We start from the raw sequence: 14,042 nt of genomic DNA on the forward strand, positions 1-14,042 counted from the left end.
TCCATTTCTGATTTATGTGGTTGTTCCTATTTGGGCGTTTTACTTTTTCTACTTAATAAGAAACATCATTAATGAGTAGTAGTATAGCATCATGATTTGCTTTCCTTTTCATTGACATTTGCACACTCCTTCCTAACACATGTTTATGTGCTGCCCATTTTTAACTTCTGTGTATGTGATGTAGAAACTCCTGCTGGGTGCTGCATTAGCACCATTTTGGAGTGATATCATTGAATATGATCTTACTTGAAGTCTGTTTTTATTACTGTGGAAATTTGCCAATCTCAAAACAGAATTCTAAGACCTATGAAGGTCAGAAAAATAATTGTTGGTATAAGTGATAATGCCAAAGAAAGATATTTGTAGTATTTGTTGTATTAAAGAACATATCTTGTGGAAGGTATAAGGTCATATTTATAAGAGCTGCTTTAAGTTGTGAAATAAGAAGAAAATACTTAGAAGCAGTTCTTTTATTCTTTAACTAGATTTAATGTTTTACAAAATATATGTTTGGTATATAAAATAAATTATAAATAATAAACTTCATTGAAAATGTTTTCATTTCTAAATAGCAATTAAAGCTCCTGCTGTTCTAAATAAAATTACTCATTATACAAATAAGAATACTATAAAAGAAAAATGATAGACTTTATTCTTTATCTGAGAGCAGGAACTTTGGCACGTTTGCTACTGAACCCCTATTACTAGAGCAGTGTGTGGCACATAGTAGGGGCTCAATAAATATTTGTAACATTAATAAATTATACTTAATACTAGGTGCAAAAGGAAAATAAATATGGAATATTATGCCAGTACTTCAAATAATTAAATATGTGGGGTTGCCAAATAGCAGGTTTGTAAATTGCACTTGATGATTATTAGATATTTTGAAAGCCTTGCTATAACTGCTGAGTTAAGAAATCAGAAACTTGATGGAATTTCCAATATTTAAATGAGATACCCAAATTTCATAAGAAGAAAACTAGTTTTCAGAAACTTTTGAATTGATTTTGCAGTTGTGTTTTTATTCATTTACCACATTAGTGCTTTATTCAACAAATATTCCTGAGCACCTATGCCAAGTATCTTGTTAGGTTCTAAGAGTTCACTATCCCTACCCTCAGAGAGCTTACATTCTTCCAAGGTAACGGCTATATAGTGTGACCATTTCTAAGAGCAAAATAAGAACAGAGTACAAGGAAATTCTTAATACTGGGGGCAGTATTTATAGCCATGGAATGTTTGTCTTCCAAACTTTCAGAAGTCTTCTTTTAAAATATTCTGCTGTCCTCTCATAACAGTTAAATATATTATCAAAAGCATTTAGTACCTATGGCTGATTCTTGTTGATGTATGACAGAAAACAACAAAATTCTATAAAGCAATTATCCTTCAATTAGAAATTTTTTTTAAATGCCTAGAAAATATTATCTACATTTTATATGAAATAAATGAAAGAATTTACCATGCATTTATGATGTTTTCAGATTAGAGTAAAAACTTTTAAGTCATTGCAGTAGACTGTCAGATCATAAAATGGGATAACTTCCTATTAGGGAATGCTTTGAATTTGGGGACTCAAGTTATGAAAGTTTAAAGAAGCATAAAGCTTCTTGATTTTAACTTTACAAATTTAGAATGAAGGATAATTTACATAAGGATAGAATGAAACCCAGTGAATGAAATGTTTTTTAAATTAGTAGAATTTTAGGAGAATGTGAAATACTGAGAGCAGAACAGTCTTATTTTAAATTAAAAAATATAGTTTCATGCATTAGTCATTGTTGTTGATAGCACATAAGTACATTCAAGTAAGCTTCTTTACTGATTGGTGTTTTGTTACCTTTATGGAGTTTGAAGTGACAAAAGTTTTACTTTTGTGTAATATGTAATACTTTACATTATTCTCTAGTGTAGAATGTCCACAATAAATTTACTTAGGTAAGATAATTTTTTTTTATTAACAATCTCATATATAAGATTTTAGATTTTTTTTTCAGTCTGTAGCATATTCATTTATATTGTGTGTGTCTCTGTGTGTGTCTGTGTGTGTGTGTGTTTATGTTGCTTTGCTCTACACATTTTGTATATATACAGTTTGGGGGTGTTGTTGCCTAATTCAAAGGAAAAATTAACCTCTGCAACACTAAAAATCTTTCACTTTCTTCAAGTGTTTCTTCATTCTTGAAAAATTATTAGGGTCTTAATATAATGAATAGAATTAAGCTACTAAAAATGTGTACTTTCAACTCTCCATGCGTTCTAAGGATAATTTTTCTTTCATGCAAATCTAAAATTTTTTTTTCCATTTTCTAGACTAAATGTGTTAAATGGGCTTACCAACAATATGGATGATTTGAAGATAAACACCGATGTTACTGGTGCTAAAGAAGAACTCCTAGATGACAACAGTTTTATATCAGACAAAGAGAGTGGAGTTCATAAACCAAAAGATTGTCAAGCATCATTTCAGAAAAACAATACATTCACTTTGCCTGAAGAACTGTCAAAGGACAAATCTGAAAAAGCCTTAAGTGGAGGCCAGTCTACTCTGTTTATACATGCTGGTGCTCCTACTGTTTCTAGTGAAAACTTTATTTTGCCTAAGGGAGCTGCTGTTAATGGACCAGTTTCACACTCCTCCTTAACTAAGACTTCCAATATGAATAAAGGCAGTGTTTCGTTAACCACTGGACAGCCTGTGGATCAGCCAACAACAGAATCTTGTTCAGGTTTGAAGGTGGCAGCCGATCTTCAGCTGTCTACACCACAGAAAGCAAGTCAACATCAAGTTTTATTTTTATTATCAGATGTAGCACATGCTAAGAATCCAACCCATTCCATTAAAAAACTACCTACCTCTGCTTCAATTGGTTGTGACATTCAGAATTCAGTAGGGAGTGGTATAAAGTCAGATAGCACTTTAATAAATCAAGTAGAGGTGGGTGAGGATAGTGAAGATTTATTGGTAAAAAATGATTGTGTCAGTACATTAACAGGAATTTCCTCAGGTACAGATGAATTTAGGTCAGACAATGATACAAACTGGGATCCCCAAAAAGAGTTCATTCAGTTTCTTATAACTAATGACGACACAGTAGATAAAGCTCCAGTTCACTCTAAAGTAGGTCTGGAAAAAAAGAGAAAGCGAAAAATGGATGTAAGCAAGATAACTCGTTATACCGAAGATTGCTTTAGTGATTCTAACTGTGTACCCAATAAGTCAAAAATGCTAGAAGTAGACTTTATGGAACAGAATGAAGATGTGCAAGCAATAGACTCACGGACATATGCATTATCACAAGTGAAACCTGAATCAGCTGATGAAGACTTGGAATCCGTGGATACTTTTCAACATCTAATTTTTAACTCAGATAAGTGTGGAGAAGACAGTTCACCTGTTCATACTAGCACTTTTCTTTCAAATACCTTAAAAAAGAAATGTGAAGAAAGTGATTCCGAGTCACCTGTTACTTTCAGCACCGAAGAGCCATCATTCTACCCCTGTACAAAGTGCAATGTGAATTTTAGGGAGAAAAAGCATCTCCACAGGCATATGATGTATCATTTAGATGGGAATAGTCACTTTCGTCATCTTAATGTCCCAAGGCCATATGCTTGTAGAGAATGTGGACGGACATTTCGAGATCGTAACTCACTGCTAAAGCATATGATTATTCACCAAGAAAGAAGACAGAAATTGATGGAGGAAATACGTGAATTGAAAGAACTTCAGGATGAAGGAAGAAGTGCACGATTACAATGCCCTCAGTGTGTGTTTGGTACCAATTGCCCTAAAACATTTGTGCAACATGCTAAAACCCATGAAAAAGATAAAAGGTACTACTGCTGTGAAGAGTGTAACTTTATGGCAGTGACAGAAAATGAGCTGGAATGCCATCGAGGAATTGCCCATGGAGCAGTGGTAAAATGCCCTATTGTCAGTTCTGATGTAGTCCAGAGAAAAACACACAAAAAAGCATTCATGAAAGACCCCATAATAGGATCATCGAAAAAATCGGCTACCTATATATGTAAGATGTGTCCTTTTACTACTTCAGTCAGGAGTATTTTTAAAAAACACATGGAGTACTTGCATTCATCATCATGCATTGATTCATTTGGCAGTCCTCTTGGGCTTGATAAAAGAAAAAGTGACATAATTGAAGAACCTATAGATACTGATAGTCCTAAACCATTAACTAAACAACAGTCAACAACATTTCCAAAGAACTCTGCTTTAAAACAAGACGTAAAGCGAACATTTGGATCATCCTCACAATCAAGTAATTTTTCAAAATTCCATAAACGGCCACACAGAATACAAAAGGCTCGGAAAAGCATTGCCCAGTCGGGTGTAAATGTGTGCAGTCAAAACAGTTCTCCTCACAAGACTGTTATGATTAAAAGCAGCATTGACCAAAAACCTAAGTATTTCCATCAGACAGCAAAAGAAAAATCTAATGCCAAGGCAAATAGCAACTATTTATATAGACATAAATATGAAAACTACAGAATGATCAAAAAATCAGGTGAATCATATCCTCTGCATTTCAAAAAAGAGGAAGCTAGTTCATTAAATTCTTTACATCTGTTTTCATCAAGTAATTCTCACAACAATAGTTTTATTTCAGACCCTCATAACTCTGACACCAAAAGGCCAGAAAGCTTCAAAGACCACAGGCGTGTAGCTGTAAAGAGAGTAGTTAAGGAATCTAAGAAGGAAAGTTCTGTTGGAGGAGAAGACTTGGATAGCTATCCAGATTTCTTGCATAAGATGACTGTTGTTGTTTTGCAAAAACTTAATTCTACCGAAAAGAAAGATAGCTATGAAACAGAAGATGAAAGTTCCTGGGACAATGTTGAGCTAGGTGACTACACTACACAGACTATAGAAGATGAAACCTATCATGATATTAATCAAGAACATGTAAACATATTCCCTCTATTTAAAAGCAAGGTGGAAGGTCAACAGTCTGGAGAAAATGCTACACTTAGTTATGATCAGAATGATGGCTTTTATTTTGAATATTATGAAGATGGTGGAACCAATAACTTTTTGCATGAGATTCATGATCCTCAGCATTTAGAAAATGCAGAAACTGCATTGTCAAAGCATAGTTCTGTTTTTCACTGGACTGATTTGTCTCTTGAGAAGAAATCGTGTCCTTACTGCCCAGCAACATTTGAAACAGGTGTTGGGTTGTCAAATCATGTCAGGGGACATCTTCACAGAGCAGGATTAAGCTATGAAGCCCGCCATGTTGTATCACCAGAACAAATAGCCACAAGTGACAAAATGCAGCATTTCAAAAGAACTGGCACAGGAACACCTATTAAGCGAGTTAGAAAAGGTAAGTTTTCACGTGGATAATTTGGGCTAGTATGTCCATATTCGAATTCAAAGGATTTGAAGGTTTTGCTCAAATTTGACCTTCATTAGAATCACATAATTTCATATTTCAGAGTTAATTTGTTTCGAGGAGTTCAATTTATAAAAAAATTCTGATATTACTCTTAAAAATTTTTTTTTAGCTATAGAGAAGTCTGAAACCACTTCTGAACACACTTGTCAGCTCTGTGGTGGTTGGTTTGATACTAAAATTGGATTATCAAATCATGTTAGAGGCCACCTGAAAAGACTTGGAAAGACCAAGTGGGATGCTCACAAATCTCCAATCTGTGTTCTGAATGAGATGATGCAAAATGAAGAAAAATATGAAAAAATCTTAAAGGCATTGAACAGTCGTCGTATTATTCCTCGACCATTTGTAGCTCAAAAACTTGCATCAAATGATGACTTTCTATCTCAAAATGTTATACCTCTTGAAGCATACCGTAATGGCCTAAAGACTGAAGCTTTGTCAGTGTCTGCATCAGAGGAAGAAGGGCTGAGTTTCTTAAATGAATATGATGAAACTAAACCAGAACTGCCCAGTGGAAAAAAGAATCAGTCTCTTACACTCATAGAACTGCTTAAAAATAAAAGGATGGGAGAAGAAAAGAATTCTTCTGTTTCTCCTCAAAAGATCCATAATCAAACTGCAAGAAAGAGGTTTGTTCAGAAATGTGTTCTTCCACTAAATGAAGATAGTCCATTGATGTATCAGCCACAAAAAATGGACTTCACTATGCACTCAGGTAAGAGGACATTTATGACTATCTTACATAACTTAAACACAATTATGTTTACCTTAGTGGAACATGTATATAAAATACTTTCTCAGAATCCTTTATTTAAGCTGCTTTTTTGCAGAACAGAGATTGGTTACACTGTTATTTCTATATAAATCATCAGTTGATGTTCATCAGCATTGGAGTCTCTGTGCCTCATTTCTTGGTCACAGTGCAAGGTGAGAACAAAAGCAAAAACAAAAAACTGATCTATAAAAATAAAATTCGTCATGGACGGGTGATGGTTCTTTGGATGGGAGGTTGACATTGTTCAGAAGCATAGTGTTACTGAAAAGGCTGTCATATTTTTGCCAGTGCTCCAGAGTGATTTTGTTTTCAAGATTGTAGTTGTCTAGGTTTTCCTCCTGCGTAGGTCAAACAAACAGAATGGATTGGTGTTTGTCGTGTGTTGCCATTAACCCAAAGAAACTTCCTCCCTCTCTAATCCCTCATTGTATTGTGAGATAGTTTGGTTTTGGAGGACTGTTGTGAGTATAAAACATTTATTTGGGATTTTAGATTTTACAACACGTTCTATTTGAACAGAATAGATGGTTTAACCTAATAGTTGTGCACCCATATTTTTTCTTTTTCAAAGGAATATTTTGTATGAGTTGGCAAATGATGTGGCAGATAAAGTTGCCAAGCTTTATTTGGTATTGCTAAGTCTGGTTTTAGACTAGAGAAATGTTGTGTCTGTATAGGTTTCTTTTGGATGTTAAGGATGCTGAAGATTAGTTTAGATGATACCATAATTTTAGCCCTAGGTTGAAAGTAAAAGTAACTTGTCAGTGAATTAATAATGAATAAAATTACTATAATGTTGGTTTGTTTACTTTGGGCAGATATTGGGATATTCTAAATATTTGTATTGCAGATTTGATTTGAGGAAAGATTGTCTTGTATCGTAAGTGGTCTGAAAAACAATTTATCTTGTATGGGCTTCTGGTTAATAGGGGTCTTTCTTTTGTACAGAGTCTTTCAAAGCTAATATTTCAACATTTTTCAAAGGGATAAAATGTAAGCAAGATGTGGCAGTTATGTTGGCCAAGGTATAGTACACTTCAGAGAGGGGAAAGTGTATCTGTGGCTATCACAATATTTGTTGAAAAAAACCGGTTGAAATGTGTTTGGAGTGTGAGGGCTGTCTGAGAAGATAGGAGTTTCTTATTGCTTCAACATGTTTTCTTTACTGTGATGACTGAGATGTTAGCTTGTTGATCATTTATTTAGCACAAAGATTTTAGGAAAAAACTTCAGATCATTAACTTTCATTATTGATTGCTCATTCAGAGTAATGAACATAAAATGCCCTGAATAAAATGTTGTGTCTAACAGCTGTTCAGTGGTGTGTTTTACCACCTTTTCTCCCAGCCTTCATCAGAAAGCCTAATTTAGTATTGAGCCTTTTACGGTTTTGTGGGTAAAACACTTTAATTACCACTTTGTCAACTAGACTTTTTAATTTTTTTTTTTTTTATTGATAATGTTGTAAACTTTGAAACTTCTCAACAGAACTGTGCAATTCAAATCACAGGATTGTATTTTAGGTTTAGGAAATGATCTGCGTAACACAGAAATCTGCAAGAAAGTGATAATAGGTATTAAATCCAAAGATACCCAGGGGTACAAGACAGCTCCTCTTCTCCCCTTCCAAAAGAGCATGGGTTGCCTCTAAATACTAACTACAAACTAATAATAGTTAACTTAATTTCCCCTCCATTTCTTAAGCTAATTCATTGAACGTTTTTTAAAACCATCTTTATTGTGGTACTTTTCTTCACGCTTTTACCTAAGAAAATTTCACTTTTTGAAGTGAGAACTGGATTATAGTTTTCTTTTGAATGATAGGTATGCCTGTGAAGCTTAGAACATGTGTGCATTGCAATACGACGTTTACAAGTGCTGTTAGCCTGTCCAACCACTTACGCGCTTATGCACGAAAGAAGAGTGCTGGACTTTTGACTGGTACAGGTATGTTTGAACAGATAACACAGCAAGTCTGTTTGATACAATACACTTTTTTTTCCCTCACCAGACTGGTGCTAGTTCAGATGATATTTATGGCTTTCTTTTGTAAGCAGCAGTTGAGTCTGAACACACATTAAATTTCAGCAACTTGTAAACTATTGGATATAATTTTAATTAATTTATTTTTTTTCATTTAGCTCTTATTGGCTTGATTTGAGGAAAAAGTAACCCAATAGAGGTGTGGAAACTTTTGAGTCTACATTATTTTTATTGATTTTTAAATTATTACTATTTTTACATTTATTTTTGTTAGTAGATTCTAGTAAGACACCTCTCTTTGGTAAAAAAGAATTCTAGCTTAGGGAAATGCTTTATTTGGCAAGGATATTATAGTGAAATTTCAGATACGTAGCTAGATTAGAAAAATAAGCAAACGAATAAGTCTTCATTAGTCTATAGATCAACTTTTTGAAGGGGCTAGCCTTAATAATGGCCTGTGTTTATGACTGAATAAATTTTTCATTTAATGCCCCTAAGCTATATTTAGCATTAATAAATATAGCTATGCACATAAATGTTACCATGCACATTTCTGTGTTATTTTTGGTTGGTTAGCCCAACCTTGCAGATACCTTTTCATATGGCTAGCTTGTGAAAATTTTATTAGCTTACTCATATGTAATACTGCTTCTTAAATCCTATGGAATGCCTTGCTCATTTTGTTTGTAGCCTTTCAAGCAACCTTGCTTTAGCAAACTCCATCTCTCTGACATCTTAAAATACTCTCTTTTCTAAATAGATCTACATAAATCCTTTTGCCTAAAAATCTCTTTCCAGGCTTTTTGTTTCTCTTGCTCTTTTAGATCACTGCCTTCTGCTTTCTTCTAGTTGTTTATCCAGCTTTTTTATTCTTCCTCATGTCTTCCTATGGCTTACATTCAGTATGTTCTTGCCACCAAAGAAGCACTTGTAGTCACACTAGTGTCTTTCTTCTGCTTCTTTGCTTTATCCTGACTTAATATATCACTGACTTGGGGTGACTACTGACCATTTATATTAAAAGGAGGGAAGTAGAGTGAGCTTTACTTTACTGGATTAGTCCTCATACTGTGACATTTTAGTTACTTCTAGCTTCATCAGTCTTGAAAGGTGATTGCAGACATTAGAGGCAGGGGACAGTGAAAATAAGAGGCTGTAGAAGCAGGAAATCATTATTGTTATCATAGCCACTAATTTATATTGAACACTTCTATGCATTAGACACTATGCCGCATGCAACTTACATGCATAACATTTAATCTTCACAACCACCATTTTAGTTGTACATGTTATAATGATCTGTATTTTATAGAAAACTAGAGCTTTAGAGAACTTAAGCAAGTTGTCCAAAACTTATGCAGCTGATAGCAGACTTGAAATTTCAATCAAGGCTGTGTTATCCCGAGGCCTTTGTTTTTAATCACTGTTACTTATTACATACAGAGTGACAGCAATGGAAAATCCTAAAAGTGAAGTTGGGTTCAAGGTGAGGAGCATTCTGGTGAAGAGTCTAATTAGAAGGAGCAGGGAGAGTAGTTCCCTGATGGCCTAGTGGTTAGGAGTCTGGGCTTCACTGCAATGACTCAGGTTCAGTTCTTGGTTGAAGAACTGAGATCCTGCAAGATGCATGGTGTGATCAAGAAAGAAAGGAAAAAAAGAAAGAGAGAACATGCAATCTAATACAGGCCTATCCCAAGAAATGAGTTAGGCCTGCATTAGATTTCAGATGACTTTAGAAAATGTTCCATTCTGACTATTTGGGCACATTACATAAATATTCACGGGGCATGGAGGTGGGGGGCAGTCTCTCCAGTCTAGATTTTGTAGTCCATTAAAAAATGCCTTTATCTCATCTGAAGATCCTCAGAACATAGTATTAATTGCTAATAAATAACTGATCATAACCTTCCATTGACCGAGAGTGCATTCTCATGAACACTTTATCATCTAAAAAATTTCATTAGTTGGGAAAAAATACAAGATAAATGGGGATACATTTTTGTGGGCATCAGGAAAGGGGATGCTGTGTTTAAATGTTATTAAATACTAACCAAAATACCTATCAGAAGTGTTAAAAATATAAAAGTGTGTATTAGGCAGTCCTAGGGCAAAGAGAAGGGAAATGAAAAGATGAAGAAAGGTGGTGTTTTCCACAGCCCCCATCCACTCAAAAAATATAAAAATCCCATGGTCCCTTGGAAATTCTGAAACATTTCCCCTGCTTTTAAAAATCTTGACCAGTAGAGCTACATAGAAGATATTTTTGCTGCTTATTCATGCCAGTAAGAAGTTTTTATCAGCTTTATTAATGTTTTTTGTTTTCTAAGTGGAGAATTCTGTATTACATTTATAAACTCCACATACCTATTCTCTTCTTCAATATCAGTTTCACTGGTATAAAATAATGGTCCCAGCCTATTATCCTGAGGGTTCCACTGAGTTACTATAAGGCATTCATCAATTTATATGAGTAAAAGGCATTATTTTTTAAGAATATGTAGATGCTGTTTTGAGGAATAAACTACAGAATCATTTTTTTTTAATTTACCTTAATCCAGGTATATCACAAAACTGAAACAACATAAAGGGAAAATAAGTAGAACTGAAACCTCTATTCTCCTAGTCCAAGCAGATTTGATTGATGTGTATTTTTAATTATGTGGCCTACTTTGGAAGAAAAACCATAGATCCTTGATGAAATGATCAAGGCATGCTTTGATTCCTGTAGTAGAATAAACTCCCAAGCCTTCTTAGAAGCCACCAGCTCCTGGCCTTGTCTTTGGGAACTGGTGGCTTTTTGAGAAAGAGAAATATTCCAGCTATCCTGAAGAGAATGAAAAGGATGCTCCTCTGTTTCTCAAATATTTATTTACTGATGACTCAAATACTTCTAATGTGATAGTTCTCTATTCTTTTGGGGAGGTGGTTATTGACATTTTTGAGACTTCACTATGACCCCCATCCCAGAAACATGTATTTTATCATCCATAGATAAAATATTTTCTATATGTAGGCTTTATATATAGATGATAACCATTGAAGGTTTTCATCCATGGGCCCTTCCTCTGGTAAAAACTAAGAAAGAGGAGATGCCAACTAAAAATGAAGTAGAAAGAATACAGAACTGGGGGAATCTGGAGCCCTAAGAAATCTTTGTGTGTGTGTGTGTGTGTGTGTGTGTAAAACAGTTACAAGATGCCAGAATTATCTAACACCAAACTCATTTCAGTGATCACAGATATAAATCCTAATTTAAGTAAAAGGAAATAATGAAGAAGGTAGGAAAGTTTGGAAATTAAGGACATGGAAGAAGTAGGCATACTAGAAACAGAGTTCAGTTGTCAAAAAAGAGTAAACTTCACAGATTTAAATTTTGTCCAGAACTGACCTAGTTTATCATTCATTGGGCATTTCCAGGCAAGAGTACCGGAGTGGGTAAATTCAAGATATACTTCTTACTCAATAATTTTTTTTCCAGTTAATATAGACTATACTATTATTGGTAGACTTCTTTTTCAGGTTTTGTTCTCTATAGATTGTTTTACATGTCCGTACAGATTTTTTTCCTGGTTGATTTTTTGTATAGTCTAATAAGAACATTATTAATTTTCATTAAAAATTAGAAATTTCATGCAATTTATTTTAAATGATTTTGGACTTTTTTTACTTTATTGGCTTTTGTATTTAATAATCTTTTAATTAGTTAAATGGTATCTTTTTTATACTGGCAGTATTTGAAATGGTATATTTACTAAGCTACTAACAGAGTGACTGAGTAATAGTGCCTCTTTCACTCTCATAAGTGTACTGGATTGCACAATAAATTAGAGGGTCACTCTGGTTATTAAAATTTTTAATATTTGAAATTATTCAAGATAAAGTGAATTGTGTCAACTTAATCTGTATTTAGAAATAAAAAATTTTGAGGTCAAAGTAAAAGTAAATTTTTGACAGATAAAGAAAGGAAAATAATTGGAGTTCAGGTAGAGAGAATGTTGTGAAAGGAAATATATCTAAGATGAATGCATGTTTGTATGATGCTTTTCTGTGGTAACAGCAATCTGTCATCTCCTAAAAAGAAGAAAACATAACAGTGATACTCAGTATTTTTATTGGAATTCCATTTTACATCTTGACCCTGTATATTCATACATATATACATTCATACATATATATACTTGTTCACTCATTCACTCACCTGAATTGAGTATGATGTACTCTGATATTTTCTGTTGTATTCTTTCTCATTAAAAATTAATGCTGGTCATGACCCAGTGAACTGATTTCTACCCAGTGAGAAGCCACTACCCACACAGACTGAAAACACTTCCCTTAAGTGTCTCGTTTAGAAACTAATACTGATTAGAATCAACAATAATAGTAGTTTGGAAATCATAACACTCCTCTGTGGCAGCAAGTGAATTTTCTTTACTCATACTCAAATGTTTGTCTGTAGATCATGTTTTTTAATCAACTTCTCACCTTTAGCATTTAAAGTATTAATAAATTGGGAATTTCTAGATACTTAAAATTAATGCAAGAAAAATAGTTTTACATATGCAGATATTTAGGAGGAAAACTTCATTTCATTATCTTCAGAATACTTCCCATGATAACATTGTGAAAATAAAGCATGATCGTTGCTGTTCTACAACAACAGACTCATCATCATAATTAAAGAATCACTTTTCCAATGAAGAAAAAAATAACTTGAATTTATACTCAGTCCTTTCAGTCAATACCACTAATGTAATGTATCTACATTCTTTTTTAGTAAATTCACTTTTATTTTTCATGCCATCCACTTTTAAGCAAACCAGTGGATCATATGTTACTTCATGTTCTGTAGGAGTTCAAGTTCTTTAGTCTAGGCCTCCTTTCAAGGGGAGCTGGGAATTAAATTGGGTTTGTTTTTCCTTGATGCCTTTACTATTTGTTTCATTGTTAGATAGAGCCTCAAAAAGAAAGAAAAAGAAAAAAAGAAAAGATAGTTCATGCTGGTATATAATGTTTAATATGGGTAAGAAAAATCAGCAGTCATATTCATTCAACAAAAATTTTAGTCATTAACTTTTGTACCAGGACTGTGCTAGCTCTGAACCTATAAAGAACTTGGACTCCAACTGCAGAAACATAATGATGGTGATCTGGTAGGACAAGGACAAATAACACTGTTACAGAAGGCTTTGTGAGGTTTCAGCTAGACCCTGAGTGTGAAGGCTGAGTAGCTTGAGGAAGAAGAGATGAAGTGTAGGACATTCCAGGTAAAGAGAACAACATAGTATGGGATAAAGGGATGGAATTTGGAATTCAGCAGTTTTTCTTTTGGGAGAATTAGTTATAGGTGTTTGGAAAGATGATAATGCCAGAAAGGTGGGGTTTGATACTTTGAGTGCTTGCTAAAAATGTTAAGAAGTCACTGAAGAATATTTTAAATAAGGAAATGACATGTTACAATTTCTGTTTTAAAAAAAGTGTTCCTCATGACACTGAAAGATGGGTTTCCGTAATTTCCTGGCTATAATTTATCTCTGCGGTACTACTCTTCATTAAGGGTATATATCTGTATATTTGTTTGCACAGTAATGTATGATTTATTTAGGATTAGCCACATAGGAATTGTTCAAGTTGAGAAAATTTTCTAGGTAATAGAAGACTAGTGTCAAAGTTAATTTTATCCTAACCACTTTGCGATGGTGGTGTTTCTAAACGGTTATTCTTACTTCGGCCTGAGTATAATTTAATTATTTGAGTATTTAGAGTCACCTTAACGGATGCTAATTGTTCCATAGGCCAGCAAAAATTGGGCTATTTGCCCACAATGCGAAAAGGTGATTGGCTGATTTATTCACTAATTC

General features: G+C 33.9%; 1 protein-coding gene across 15 annotated transcripts in view; it reads left to right on the top strand.

Moving 5' to 3' along the window:
- Positions 1-14,042, top strand: part of ZNF644 (zinc finger protein 644) — a 95,985-nt gene that overhangs the window by 71,194 nt on the left and 10,749 nt on the right. For 9 of the 15 annotated variants that reach the window (XM_006076098.4, XM_006076099.4, XM_006076095.4 and 6 more), the window contains 3 exons: positions 2,317-5,354; positions 5,536-6,141; positions 8,026-8,148. The exons of 5 other annotated variants lie outside the window; for them this stretch is intronic. In XM_006076098.4, coding sequence (XP_006076160.1) covers positions 2,317-5,354; positions 5,536-6,141; positions 8,026-8,148 — 3,767 coding nt within the window. The remainder of the gene's footprint in view (positions 1-2,316; positions 5,355-5,535; positions 6,142-8,025; positions 8,149-14,042) is intronic. One more of the 15 variants, XM_006076100.4, reaches the window with a different exon arrangement.

Source organism: Bubalus bubalis, chromosome 6 (genome assembly GCF_019923935.1).
Source record: "Bubalus bubalis isolate 160015118507 breed Murrah chromosome 6, NDDB_SH_1, whole genome shotgun sequence".
NCBI lineage: Eukaryota > Metazoa > Chordata > Mammalia > Artiodactyla > Bovidae > Bubalus > Bubalus bubalis.